The sequence below is a fragment of the Lynx canadensis genome, chromosome C2 (genome assembly GCF_007474595.2).
Source record: "Lynx canadensis isolate LIC74 chromosome C2, mLynCan4.pri.v2, whole genome shotgun sequence".
Classification (NCBI taxonomy): Eukaryota; Metazoa; Chordata; class Mammalia; order Carnivora; family Felidae; genus Lynx; species Lynx canadensis.
The window spans coordinates 78,238,339-78,251,660 of NC_044311.2; the positions used below are offsets into that span (position 1 = coordinate 78,238,339).

Below are 13,322 nucleotides of genomic sequence, written 5' to 3' on the forward strand. Positions count from 1 at the left end.
CACACACACACACACACACTTAAATACTAGAATTAAATACCAAATACCTTGGTCTAGAAACCACACCAACTTTTCAATACCTAATAAAAACATTTTTATGCCATGTATTTTTCAAGGGTAGAATAAGTATAGGATATGCCATTTTAAAATGACTTAAAAAGCCACACTTGGGACTTGGTTAAAGTCAGAGTGGTTTAAAAACATGATTTTATTTTGTAAATAAATTGTGCCTCTCCTAGACTGAAAAAAAATTGGGGCCATAAATTGCTTAATGGAAGACAGCATTGTGTAATGACTAATGCTGTTGATAGAGATTAAAACAAATTCTTGGGGGTGCCTGGGTGGCCTCAGGCGGTTGAACATCTGTCTCTTGGGTTTGGGTCAGGTCATGATCTCATGGTTCGTGGGTTCAAGCCCTGCATTGGGCTCAACACTGACAGCGTGGAGCCTGCTTGGGATTCTCTCTCTCCCTCTCGCTGCCTCTCTCTCAACATAAATAAATACACACACAAAAAAAACCCAAATTCTTAATATCAAAAAGAAAGAGAAGGAAGCTCAAAAATGCAAATAATTTTTCTAATTCCATAATTTCTATGGTGGTACTAACTCAGTATTTCTCAGGATTTTCAAAGAAAATGTTTAAGTTTTTCTTCCTACTTTTCTTAGATTCCATTACAACTTGCACCCTTGAGTCATTCATGAATTTTGCAGCGGTTGAACAATAAAGCTCAGAAAAATATAAAAATAGAAATTACAGTTTGCTTCCACCCCCCATTAGAAAAGGAAATGAGACTAGCCATTAGCCAAATATTTTTCACATGCATACAGATTGAAAGTTTTGTTGTCAAACATTTGTACTTTTCTGTGTAACTCTCATTTGGTCAGTATATAATTCAAATGGCAATATTCTTCCCTAAAAGTCCTTAGGGTAAAAACATATGATTTATTATACAATATTAATCAGGCTCCTCCTTTGTGCTAATCTTCCAGGTGGTGGCTGGAAAGAAATTTTCTATTGAGTTCATAGCCAGGGAAACCACGTGCTCCAAGGAAAGTAATGAAGAGTTGACAGAAAGTTGCAATACCAATAAATTTGGAGTGAGTAGTAACACAACTGTATACTTGTTCCTTGGAAACCTTTTTGATGTGTTATACTTGTTTAAGCATCTCATGAATAACACTGTTCTCTCTTTTGACTTCTGTTTTCATGGATAGAAAATTCTAGACTGTAAAGCTGAAGTTTATGTAATACCTTGGGAGAAGAAAATTTACCCTACTGTCCACTGTCAATCACGGGGAGAGGTATGATTCTCATTACAGTCAGCTTGGGTCAATGTTGCTCATTCTGAAGTCCTATTTGGGGGTTGGAAATAAACCATTATTTAAGTGAATTGGGAGACTATCTTCTTAAAATGGGGAGAACTCTCACATTTCTGTGCTGATCTCTTTATGGCTAGAAATGAGAGCAGCAGCCCTCTTAACTACTTGTCATGCATTGTCAGCATCCCATTGTCAGTGCGTACTCTCTTGGCAAAGTGCACACCCTGCTGGGAGAGTTGACACAAGCTGTGTACCTTCGAGGCATGCCTGAGACGAGGCACAGCTCTCCAGTGCCCGCTGCTAATGTCCAAGGAGCTCTGGAGAAATGCAGATCTCAGCCCCACTCCACATCTACTGACTCAAAATCTGCATTTAACGTGATCGCTATAGGATTCATACCCATGTTCAAGTTTGGGAAGCACTGGTTTGCATCGTTTTTTTAATTTGTAGAAGATCCCTGGGAGGTAAGTGAGACTTTCCCCATGTCAAGGTTATGATACTAAATATTACAAAGGTGCTGAGGTCCTAGGGTGAATGATAACAGTATCAAGTGCATCTCTGTCCCAGGCTCTGTAGTGAGAGCTTCACACATACTTTCCTCCTGACACCTCTATGAGGCAACTGCTATTATCATCCTATTTACAGATGGGAGAAGTGAAGCCAGCGATGCTTGGATTCAAATCTAGATGAAATAAGAACCCACCCTATTCACTGTCACGCTGATAACTAGTAGGGTCTGACTGGTGTGACACCCAAAACCATGCTCTTTGCACCGCCAGACATTGCCTCCAACCATCACATTCTCACAGGTAGTGAAATTGTAGGTAGAAATAACCCACAAATCCGTATCTTCAATGCATTCGGCCTCTTCTCACTTTTTTTCTGACTTAGGTTTTTGCCATGTGTATGTACGTATATAGCCTAACACAAACATTATACAAAGACTGCATTTCAAGCTTGTGAACATGTCCTAATGTGTTTCAGTCCAACAAAGTAATTGTGGATATACGCTCCCTAGATATTCAGCTCATAAAAGCCCACATAGGACCTTTTAGGATAAAGACAGTAATTGTGCTGAAAGAAACAGTATTGATGAATAAATAATGTGTTGTGGCTTATATAATCATAGACTTAGAAGGTACGCTAGAGATCATGTAGTTCAACCACCCAACTTTTCCGGATGAAGAAAAAACTCTCCAGCTTAGATTATTAAGAACAATACCCACAAATTACAAAATCAATCAAAAGAGGAAAAAATATTCATTTCATCCTCTTTTCAATATTAATATAGTGTTTAAAGTCTGGTAGACTTGCCCCATTGTAAACCAAGATAGCATTGCCAAGATTCAGTCCCTTCTGTCTTCGTTGATAGTATGGTTTTCGCAGTAATGCATTCATCTTAATATTTCCTGTTTAGACCACATTGATGAAAAGGCCTCCAGGTTTTTCACCTTTCCGATCAGTACAAGTGGAGAAAACAAAAGAAGGAACAACTGTAAGTCCACCCCACACTTCCATGGCATCTGTACAAGATGAAGAGCAGGATTCAGGAAAAGAACAAGGACCCACTCGTGGGCGTGGCTGGGGTCATGGAAAGCAAATAAAACATGGCTTTGGCCATGGCCATAAACATGAGCATGACCAAGGCCATAGGCACAATAGGGGACGTGGCCTTGGCCATGGACATCAAAAACAACATGGCTTTGCCCATGGACATCAAAAGCAACATGGCTTTGGCCATGGACATCAACAGCAACATGGCCTTGGTCATGGACATCAACAGGAACTTGACTATGATCTTGAACACCAAGGGAGACATGGCCTTGGCCATGGACATCAAAGGGGACGTGGCCTAGCCCATGGACGTACCCATGAGCATGGTCATGGCCATGGAAAATATAAAAATAAAAGAAAAGACAATGAAAAGGACAATGGTTGGAAAATAGAGCATTTGGCAAGTTCTTCTGAAGATAGTACTACCTCTTCTGCACAGACACAAGAGAAGACAGAAGGGCCAACACCCCTCCCTCCCCTAGCCCAGCCAGGTATAGCAGTTACCTTGCCTGACTTTCAGGACTCAGATCTCATTGCAGCTGTGATGTCTAACACACCACCAACTCCCACAGAGAGTGATGATGATTGGATCCCTGACATCCAGATAGAAAAAAATAGCCTTTCATTTAACCTGATACCTGACTTTCCAGAAAAAACCTCCCCCAAATGTCCCGGACGCCCCTGGAAGCCAGTTAATGGAATGAATCCAACTGTGGAAATCAAAGAATTTCATGATTTTGATCTCTCTGATGCTTTGTATTAATTTATGCAGCCATGAGTCTTTCTTTAGCATGTCAGCATTCCTTCCCCCCACTGTCTAAATATCCTGATACAATGCACTGAGAGCCATGAAGCTTCAGAACAGCCTAGAAAGAAGGGGTGAGATTCCCAGTGGGGACACCGTCAATCTCTGGATGACATAAAACTGTGTGCAGAATCCTAAATCCTCTCTGGGACTTCCTCAGAAGTTTTCTTAACTAGCACAGAAAATGGACAAACTGATGTGCCTTATGGCCTGTGGCAATTTGCTTTTCTGATGACGAATGTGTACCTTAAAATGCATGCCATCGATTTTCATACAAAGATTCGTGACATTCTGAATAAAGTGTGGCATCTGATCCCTGAGCACAAGTGCAAATAAGGGAAGTCAAGAGACTGAATGCTGAATTTCTTAATGGGAAAAAAATAAAAATAATAAAACCTCCAGAGGTTATAAAGAGGGACAACAAGAAAGAAAGCCAGCGTGGCCAAAGAGAGGATAGGGCGGAAGTAGATGAACTGACTTTCTGTTTCCAAAAGGGCTAGTTACATTACTCCCACATGAAAAAGCTGTCCTGATAATTCTCTTTCTGGGTGACAGTGTTTCCTGTAAGTCCATAATCTCCGTTTAGTCATTAAGGAGCCTTTGCAACAAGGCTTTCAAATAGGAGTTTTCTGCCTGTGTATTTGTTGTCCAGACCACATCGAGTAATCCTTAGTTTTTAGCAGCTCTGAGTTTAATGATAAGGATGGAAAGCAGAAGAAGTAATATAGAGGCAGGCTTGCCAAGGAAAACCTTTTTTTAATCATTGACAAGGGAATATCATAAGGTGTGATGCAAATTTCATTCAGAAATTTTATGAGGAAATTCCTCTCTGGCCTCCCTTTATGATCATATCATCTTTTTGCTGTGACATTGAAGGTACTGATTTTTGCAAAGGAGAACAGTATGATCCATGTGATTGTCTCCAAGTGCCTTATACCACGAGGAGGCATTTATTTTCTAAGCCTTGCTATGCTTTTGCCTAGGGAGACAAGATAGGGGTTTAAACGGCTGCGCTTACTGTGGGTGAATGTGTCCCTGCTACTTCGATTCATTGGATGCATTTGAACCTCCGAGTTTTTATTTCATTTCAAATATCATCTGTACTTTTAAATAAAGAACCGATGATGTCAGGAAAAAGTCTCGTCTTGTCAACTGGTGGCTTCACCTTTCTTTTACCGAATGATAGCAGATTAACAGAGTTTTACTATACTTACAGAGGCATCTAAGGCCCTGCGAATACATGGGCCGACCTCGGGAGGCAGGGGCCGAGCCAGCAGCTGGGAGTGAGGTCTCTTGACCAGTGGGCAGAACCTTCACGCCTGGCCCAGTAGCCCCAGCAACCCCTATCACCAGCCCTGCGTGGAAGGACAAGAAGATGGGATACAATTTACAGAGAAGAATGCCATTTTACTGTTCTGTTGCTGGGTGAAATAAAGTTCAGTCTTGATGCTCTCGTTCCTGGTGGTCTTCTTTTGGCCACACCATCCTCAGCAAAGCCCAGTGGGTGGGAGAGCCAGTGCTACGGGTCTGCCATGGAAACTCATAGCCCAACTCTAGAGCGTCCTTGCTAACCGGGGCAGGAATCCTTTAAGTGAAGCTTTGCTAACCAAGACCTCCTGATGGGTGCTCAATACAGGGTTAGCGGGTCAGGTTTCTACCAGCAATCTGAGGACTCTCTCTCAGCCTCCCCTTCCTCCTCCTCCTGATTCCCAGCCTAAACCTAAAGGTAATTTCATTTTATTATTGGTTTTTATGATCCAGATAATTATCAAAAAAGAAAGAAAATCTTTTGTTAATATGCTACCAACTTCTTCTTGTCAGAAAATACCTCATTTCAAACACCTTTTGAAAAAAAGGTAAAATTATCATTTTGGTCTGAGGAAAGGAGAAAATAGGAAGCCAGTAGAATAAAAAATGATAAAGGGGCACCTGGGTGGCTCAGTCGGTTACGCGTCTGACTCGATTTTGGCTCGGGTCACGATCTCATGGTTTGTGGGATCGAGCCCTGCATCGGGCTCTGTACTGATGTTGAGGAGCCTGTTTGGGATTCCCCTCTCTCCCCTCCCTTTCCTGCCCCTCCCCCACTCATGTGCGCATGCTCTCTCTCTCTCTCAAAATAAAGAAACATCTTTTTAAAAAGCAATAGAGATTTAAAATTTTCTGTACTGAATGGATCGAATGCCTGTTATAGCCATTTACTGTGCTAGGCCATTTCCTTTTGGTGTGTGACTTAATCCTCATGACCACTCTGAGGTCCCCGTGATCACCTTTCTTTCACAAGGAGGAAACTGTAGCTCTCAGTGCCCTGCCCAGGGTCACACAGTCAATGTGTGACGGAACTGGCATTCAAACTCGGAGCTTTTGAACTGTGCTACACCATGTTATCAGGAGGGCTTATTATCAACACTGTCATTATAAAAAACCACACGAAGATAACTTCTGATTCCAGGATGATCATTATCTCAATTCCAAGCCCCTTTTTAACTACTTCACCTTGGCAGGTGCTGTTTGGAGTCGGGCGGCCGGCCTTGGCCGTTTTCCACATGTTTAGCATGAGGCCCCAAGAAGAGAAGTTTTAAAAGACAAATCCTTTCCCTCAGAGAGCATACAATCACATTGGGAAGTCAAGACTAATGCACATAGAACAGACATTTAATCCAAGCCACGATTACTTGGGGAGCAAGGCAGGAGCTTGACTAATGTGATAGGAAGCCATGCGGAGGTGGAGAGGCCAACGTGGACAGAGAAAATGAAGCCCGGGTGGGAGTTTCAGTGAGGTCAGCCATGGAGTGCCTTTTACATCTCTTGAACTGAGATGGGCCGAAGAGTGTTTAAGACCCATTATTCGGAAGATTCTGGAGTGCACAGATCAGAGCGAGACCAACTGGACTCAAGGCAGTCCCCCAGCCATCTCTAGTCCGCCATGCGGTAATGCAAGAATGACCACTCGGGGCTGTCACGTAACGCCTACAGTTCTCACTTTACTCAGCAACATCAAGTAGGTCCACTTTGGACATTTTTAAAGATAAAATATTCATGAGTTTCCTGTGACCCAGCACCGACCTTTTACGCTTTTTGAAATTTCTGCGCCTTCCTCCCACTCCTGAGCCAAAGGCACACCCACGTTTTTGACTTCGGCTCTGGAACCACATACTCTGGCGTGGGAACTTCCTCTCACCCAGTCCACCTTCCGCACGTGGTCTAGGCCTAGCAGCTCAGGCAGGATGCCCTTGTTGGCTTTTTACCCCATCGTCCATTTCCTGCTTCTCAGCCTCGTTCCAAAAGACTTAAGGCTGGCTGGTCTCATCCCGGGATGTCCTGCACACATGCTCCAGCCCCTGTGCTGCTGCTCTGTGCCCTCGCCTCGTGGGGACGGCCAGACCTCCCCAAGGCCCCTGCGAGGAAACATGAGAGGATCCAGTAGACATGATGCCAACCCACCCTTTGAAAAGTCCCGGTGTCTTTCCCTGGAGTAAGTCCCTCCAAAAGCAAAATAGTATGTCAACACCTTCTGTTAGGTTATTTTCCTTCAGCCTTCATTTTCCAAGAATCTCCATTTGAGCACCATTGTGTCTTTTGCAAAACTTTAACTGGAGGGATTGCCCAGTGTATTCACATGGGAGGCAGTATGCAAAGTGGTTAAGAATCAGAGTCACGGGGCGCCTGGGTGGCGCAGTCGGTTAAGCGTCCGACTTCAGCCAGGTCACGATCTCGCGGTCCGTGAGTTCGAGCCCCGCGTCGGGCTCTGGGCTGATGGCTCGGAGCCTGGAGCCTGTTTCCAATTCTGTGTCTCCCTCTCTCTCTGCCCCTCCCCCGTTCATGCTCTGTCTCTCTCTGTCCCAAAAATAAATAAACGTTGAAAAAAAATTAAAAAAAAAAAAAAAGAATCAGAGTCACGCAGTTAGACGGCCTAAGTCCAAAAGCTGCAATGTATTCAATTTCTCAAGACCCCAGTTTCCTTATCTGAAATATGATGTTAATAATACCCTCACATCATAGATGTGTGGTGAGACTTAAAGCAGCTCATTCCTTTAATTGGCATAATGCTCAGCACTTGGCAAGCACTCAATAATGGGCAGCTCTTGGGGGCACCTGGCTGGCTCAGTCGGCAGAGCCTGCTGCTCTTGATCTCAGGGTTGTGAGTTCGAAACCCACGTTGGGTACAGAGATTACCATAAAAATAAAGGGTAACTGGGGCGCCTGGGTGGCTCAGTAGGTTAAGCGTCCGACTGCGGCTCAGGTCATGATCTCACGGTCGGTGAGTTCGAGCCCCGCGTCGCACTCTGTGCTGACAGCTCAGAGCCTGGAGCCTGCTTCAGATTCTGTGTCTCCCTCTCTCTCTGACCCTCCCCCGTTCATGCTCTGTCTCTCTCTGTCTCAAAAATAAATAAACATTAAAAAAATTTTTTTTTAAATAAAAAAAATAAAAAATAAAGGGTAACTATTATTGCATTACTAGGGCATACACAATATATTATTTTTAGAGCTTCCCTATGGGGGAAAATGTTTTGTCAGACAATGAGGGGTGTTGAACACAGCATACATCCCTTTCTACTTTTGCAGCCATAGCCAGGATGCCAAAGTTGTAATCGACTCGTATCAGGTGGCTGGTAATATCTAGTCTTCCATGTCAGATTCCCCAGGTTCTGAACCTCGGCTTCATGTTAGAGTCACCTGGGGAGCTCTAGACAATATAAGCCCAAATCTCCTGAGTATCACCATTTTTCATAAGTTTTCCATTGATTGTAATGCATCCAATGGTAAGGACAATTGATTCAGGCCCTCTCTGCTCTCTTTTTAATCTTAATTATCCAGTTTTACATTGTTCTACTTTATTAAGACTTTTAAATCTTTTTGAAAACAGGAGGGTTATGAAACCTACAAGGGATGGATGGATGGATGGATGGATGGACTGATAGATGACTGTAAGTATTATATACACTAGGATTGTCACAATAAGAACAGACAGTTCAAGATGGGTATAAGTGGCATTTCAAAAACTGACAAACAAATTACTTACTAAGTATGAAGAATGAAGGACAAGAATAACTAAAAACGACAAAAAGTTTTCCAGTGTAGCATGCCTAAGGGGATGGTAATGTCACTGAGAGAAGTAAGGAAATGGGGAACTGGTCTGTGGTTTCCAGTAACTCACAAAGAAATGGACTGGCCCAAAAGGCACATAATTTAAGATATTTCAAAAGCTGAATAAAGATATGAAATCAAGGGGTGCCTGGGTGGCTCAGTCAGTTGAGCGTCTGACTTCCGCTCAGGTCATGATTGCACCGTTCGTGAGTTCAAGCCCCGCGTCGGGCTCTGTGCTGACAGCTCGGAGCCTGGAGCCTGCTTCGGATTCTGTGTCTCCCTTTCTCTGCCCCTTCCCCACTCATGCTCTGTCTCTATCTGTCTCTCAAAGATGAGTAAATGTTAAAAAAAAGTTTTTTTAAATAAAAAAATAAAAAAGATATGAAATCAATACACAAGTGGAGGGTAGAGCACTTCTAAGTCCCACCTCAGATTACCTCATTTACTCTGATATCTGTGGCCCCTGCCATATACACAGGGGAGTATCATGAGCTACTCCTGGACGAAGCTTGTGGAGACTGTAATCACAGGACTCCTTCTAGCAAAAAGAAATAAAAGAAAGAAATTATTCTCTGAAAGCAATCTCAGCTTCTATTTCTACTAGTGAACCGGAAGCCCAAATCTAGCAAAAGCCCTTTGATACAACAGCTTTCCTGTCTTTTATCTGGCATGTGCGGATGGTATCATATTGAGTGTGTGGAAATCACACTATTTTATCATGGCTATTAAAATATAGATAAGGGACGCCTGGGTGGCTCAGTCGGTTGAGCGTCTGACTCTTGATTTCGGCTCAGGTCATGATTTCATGGTTTGTAGGAGCAAGCCCTGCGTCGGGCTCAGCGCTGACCGTGTGGAGCCTGCTTGGGATTCTGTCTCCCTCTCTGCACCCCACCCCCCGCCCCCCGCTCAAGCGTGTGCACTCTCTCTCTCTTTCAAAATAAATAAGTAAACTTCAAAAAAATTTATGAAATAGGTACACTTATGATGAACACTAAGGTGTAGAATTGTTGAATCACCAGATTGTATACCTGAAACTAATATAACACTGTATGCTAACTATCCTGGAATTAAAATTTAATAAAAAAACAGGGGCTCCCGGGTGGCTCAGTCAGTTAAGCATCTGACTTCGGCTCAGGTCATGATCTCATGGTTTCGTGAGTGCGAGCCCTGCGTCAGGCTCTGTGCTGACAGCTCAGAACCTGGAGCCTGCTTCGGATTCTGTGTCTCCCTCTCTCTCTGTCCCTCCCCTGCTCCTGCTCTGTCTCTCTCTGTCTCAAAAATAAATAATTTTTTAAAAAGCTAAAAAAAATTTTAAAAAGTAAAAATATTAAAGAAATAAAAATTTAATAAAAAAATAAAACTAAATTAAAAAAAAACAACAACAAGATCCTGCCGCTCCCACACTTAAAACTTTACGCCGGTTTTAGTTTACTAAAAATAATACTAAAACCCCATATCGTTGTCTCCAAGAACCCCTGTAACCACCTCTCATATCTCAAGCCACTCCCTTCTTCATTCACAGTGCTCTAGTGACAAAGGTCTTCCAACAATTCTCAGAATTGAACACACTTTCACACATTAGATCCTTTATACTTCCTGGTCCCTTTTGACTTCATGAGTTTCCCCCGCTCTAAGCAAGGCAGCTGCCTTCCCATGCTTTAAGTCTTAGTTATAATTTCAGAGAGACTTTTCTCTGACAGTCCTATTCACCAGCCCCACACTCATTTTGTCTTTAAACACAACACCCCCCACTATTTTTCCCTTCAGAGCATCTGGGACTATCTGTTAAGATTTTGTGTCTTTATTTCAAATAACTGTTAGTGTTTGATTGATTGATTGATTTTATTGTTCAAAAATGTCAAATGCCTGCTATGTTGCTTTGCTCTAGGTCCTAGAACAATAGCAGTGCATGTCCTCATGAGCCTTACTTTCTAGCAGGAGAGATGGCAAATAAGGGAAATGTAGCAGAGTTAGAGAACGTACAGTTGGGAGAAGGTTCGACTGGGTGAGTAGGATGGGGTTTTCTAAAGAAAAGATACTTAAGCGTAGACTTGAATGACACAAAGGAAAAGTTTGGAAGCCCTGAAGGAAAAGCAGCCCATGCCGTAGATTAAGGGCTTGGGTCCTGTATCTGTGATATGCCTATAAACACCAGGCGGAACTGTTAGTAAGTAGCTGGGCATACGTGTAATGCCTAATGGGAGATATGGAGAAGGTGTGGCAGTCAAGTGTAGAAGCAGTGTGGTCACTGAAACTGAGTGTAACTTGCCCAAGATAATGTTTTAGTGGGGGGGGGGGGGGTTCAGGGAGGGATCTAGCTGAGGGTTTTTGTTTGTTTGTTGCAGAAATGTTAGAGACCAAGTGGCCATACAAAAAGTATCAATCGGTAACTTCCTTTGTGTTTTGACTTCAAGTCTCTGACACTTAGGATTCTCACTAAATGGAAGCATACAGTTAACTGGCAGAACCTCCCAGCATAGACAGCGAGGAATTTTTATTCTAGTATTTATGGCTTTGCTCTCCTTCCAGAATGAGTCATACCTTCTTGCTTTCATTCTTACATTTATAAGACTCCTCAACCTCGGACTGTGTTCAGATTTATGCCCATCACATTGTTTTTCCTTAAGGAACTTGCCAGGCGTTTAGCATGGGCCATCTTTGTCTGAAAGGCACCTACATGAACAGTTTTTAAAAATTGTTATTACTCTAAACAGACGACAACTATTAACTGATATTTGGTAGCTAGGGTAGTGGGGACACGGAGGTGAACAATATTATTAGTAAAGTTGAATGTTTGGGGGGGGCGGAAATGGATGAAATAGCAGCCCTTGGGGAAAAATGCAAGTGCCAGCTTTTTAGGGAGGGACTATTGACGAGCTGGGTGGTTTAGTACCGTGTCAACTCGGCTACGCAGGAATTATGCTGCCGAGAAACCCCTTCCTTATATGGTTCTAGGTTAGAATTGCTCAAAAGAGCAATGGGCCTGTGATGAAGGTGGAGTGAGCTACAGCTGTCTGTCTGACGCCATGGGGCAAGATGCATGAGTGAGGACACAGGGGCGCTGTGAGGTCCATCCATCCTCCTCCTCACCGCCCCCCCCCCCACCCTGCTTTGCCTGTAACTCTCTTCCCACTGCTGACCAGGTTGACCTTCAGCCATATCAGGCCAGCAGAGCAACGGCCTTCTCCAAATTTCTTCACGGATTCCCCTTCACAGGCCCTCTGCGGCTAGAGGTGCTCGTCCAGATTTTCCCTAAGAGCTCTGATTTGTCCAACAGCACAGAGCCTGAGGAAGCCTGATCAGTGACTTTTCTCTCATCCTCCAGCTTCTTTTCCCTGGGTCCCATTTCCCTAGTCTCTCCCGCTAGGGTGTAAGGTCTAATCCCTAAGATAAAACCCTTGTACCAAATACTCATGGTGGTTCTGTTTCCCTGATCAACCCTTGACAGACGAACCCACCTTTTATCTTCTATCATCGTGCATTGGGGGAACACATTCCATTGCTTCCGAATGCAGATCCAGGCCCAGCAATGTGAATGCTTTTGAGCATGTGCTAAGACAAGGAGTACAGGCTGTTCCTGCCCTAAGGGGATCAGGTTAATGGGGGGGGGGGCGGAACACAGACATATAGGAATATATATCAATCAGCATAAAAATTACAATGGTAGGTAGAGGTGTGTTTTCGGGAGAGTGAGATCCAGAAGGAAGAGTCAAGTCCAGACCGTAAGCAAGCCGTAGGGCAAGGTCCCATCTTGTACAGCATCATATTCCCAGGATCAAGGCATCGTGCCTTAACAGAAAATTAGGGCCCCAGAAACATTTCTTGGGGCGCCTGGGTGGCTCAGTCGGTTAAGCGTCCAACTCTCGGTTTTGGCTCAGGTCATGATCTCATGGTTTCATGGGTTTGAGTGCTGGCAGTGTGGAGCCTGCTTGGGATTCTCTCTCTCTCTCTCTCTCTCTCTCTCCCTCTCCCTCTCTCTCTCTCTCTCTCTCTCTCTCTCTCTCTGCACCTCCTTGCTCACGCTGTCTCTCTTTCAAAACAAATAAATAAACTTTTTTAAAAATTTCAAAAAAAAGGAAACATCTCTTGATTTGACTTGAACTACACGGAACTCAATTTGCATACGGCACAGCGTTAAGCCCAGGAATACGGCACTGAACAAGACAAACACAGCTCACGCCTTTAGCTCACAGTCTAACGCCGTGGTTCACAAATGTAAGCATGCAACTGAATCTCCTGGGAAGCTTGTTAAAACCCAGATCGCTAGGGCCCATTTTCAGAGTTTCTCACCCCACAGGTCTGTGACGGGGATCTGGAGCCGAGTTTCTAAGAGGTTCCGGAAGAGTCCAGGGACCACACTAGGGCTCCAGGGCTACACATTAGAACCACTTGGACAACTCTTAAAAATACCTCGCTATAAGCATCCTCTCAGACCTGTTAAGTCAAGTTTTAAGAGCTCTGCAGGTGGGGCTCCTGGGTGGCTCAGTCGGTTGACTCTTGATTTCAGCTCAAGGTCATGATCTCACGGCTCATGAGGTCGAGCCCTGCATCGGGCTCT

General features: G+C 43.8%; 1 protein-coding gene across 4 annotated transcripts in view; it reads left to right on the plus strand.

Moving 5' to 3' along the window:
* The window catches only part of KNG1 (kininogen 1), a 28,665-nt gene extending 23,532 nt beyond the window's left edge, over window positions 1-5,133 (plus strand). Inside the window, exons 8-11 of one of the 4 annotated variants that reach the window (XM_030329642.1) lie at window positions 991-1,098; window positions 1,216-1,302; window positions 2,738-3,047; window positions 3,078-4,444. In XM_030329642.1, the coding sequence (XP_030185502.1) occupies window positions 991-1,098; window positions 1,216-1,302; window positions 2,738-3,047; window positions 3,078-3,637 (1,065 nt within the window). In that variant the 3' untranslated portion in view covers window positions 3,638-4,444. Of the gene's footprint in view, window positions 1-990; window positions 1,099-1,215; window positions 1,303-2,737; window positions 4,445-4,895 lie in introns of those variants that run through there. The other 3 variants (XM_030329643.1, XM_030329641.1, XM_030329644.1) reach the window with 3 other exon arrangements.
* The last annotated feature ends 8,189 nt before the right edge of the window (window positions 5,134-13,322 follow it).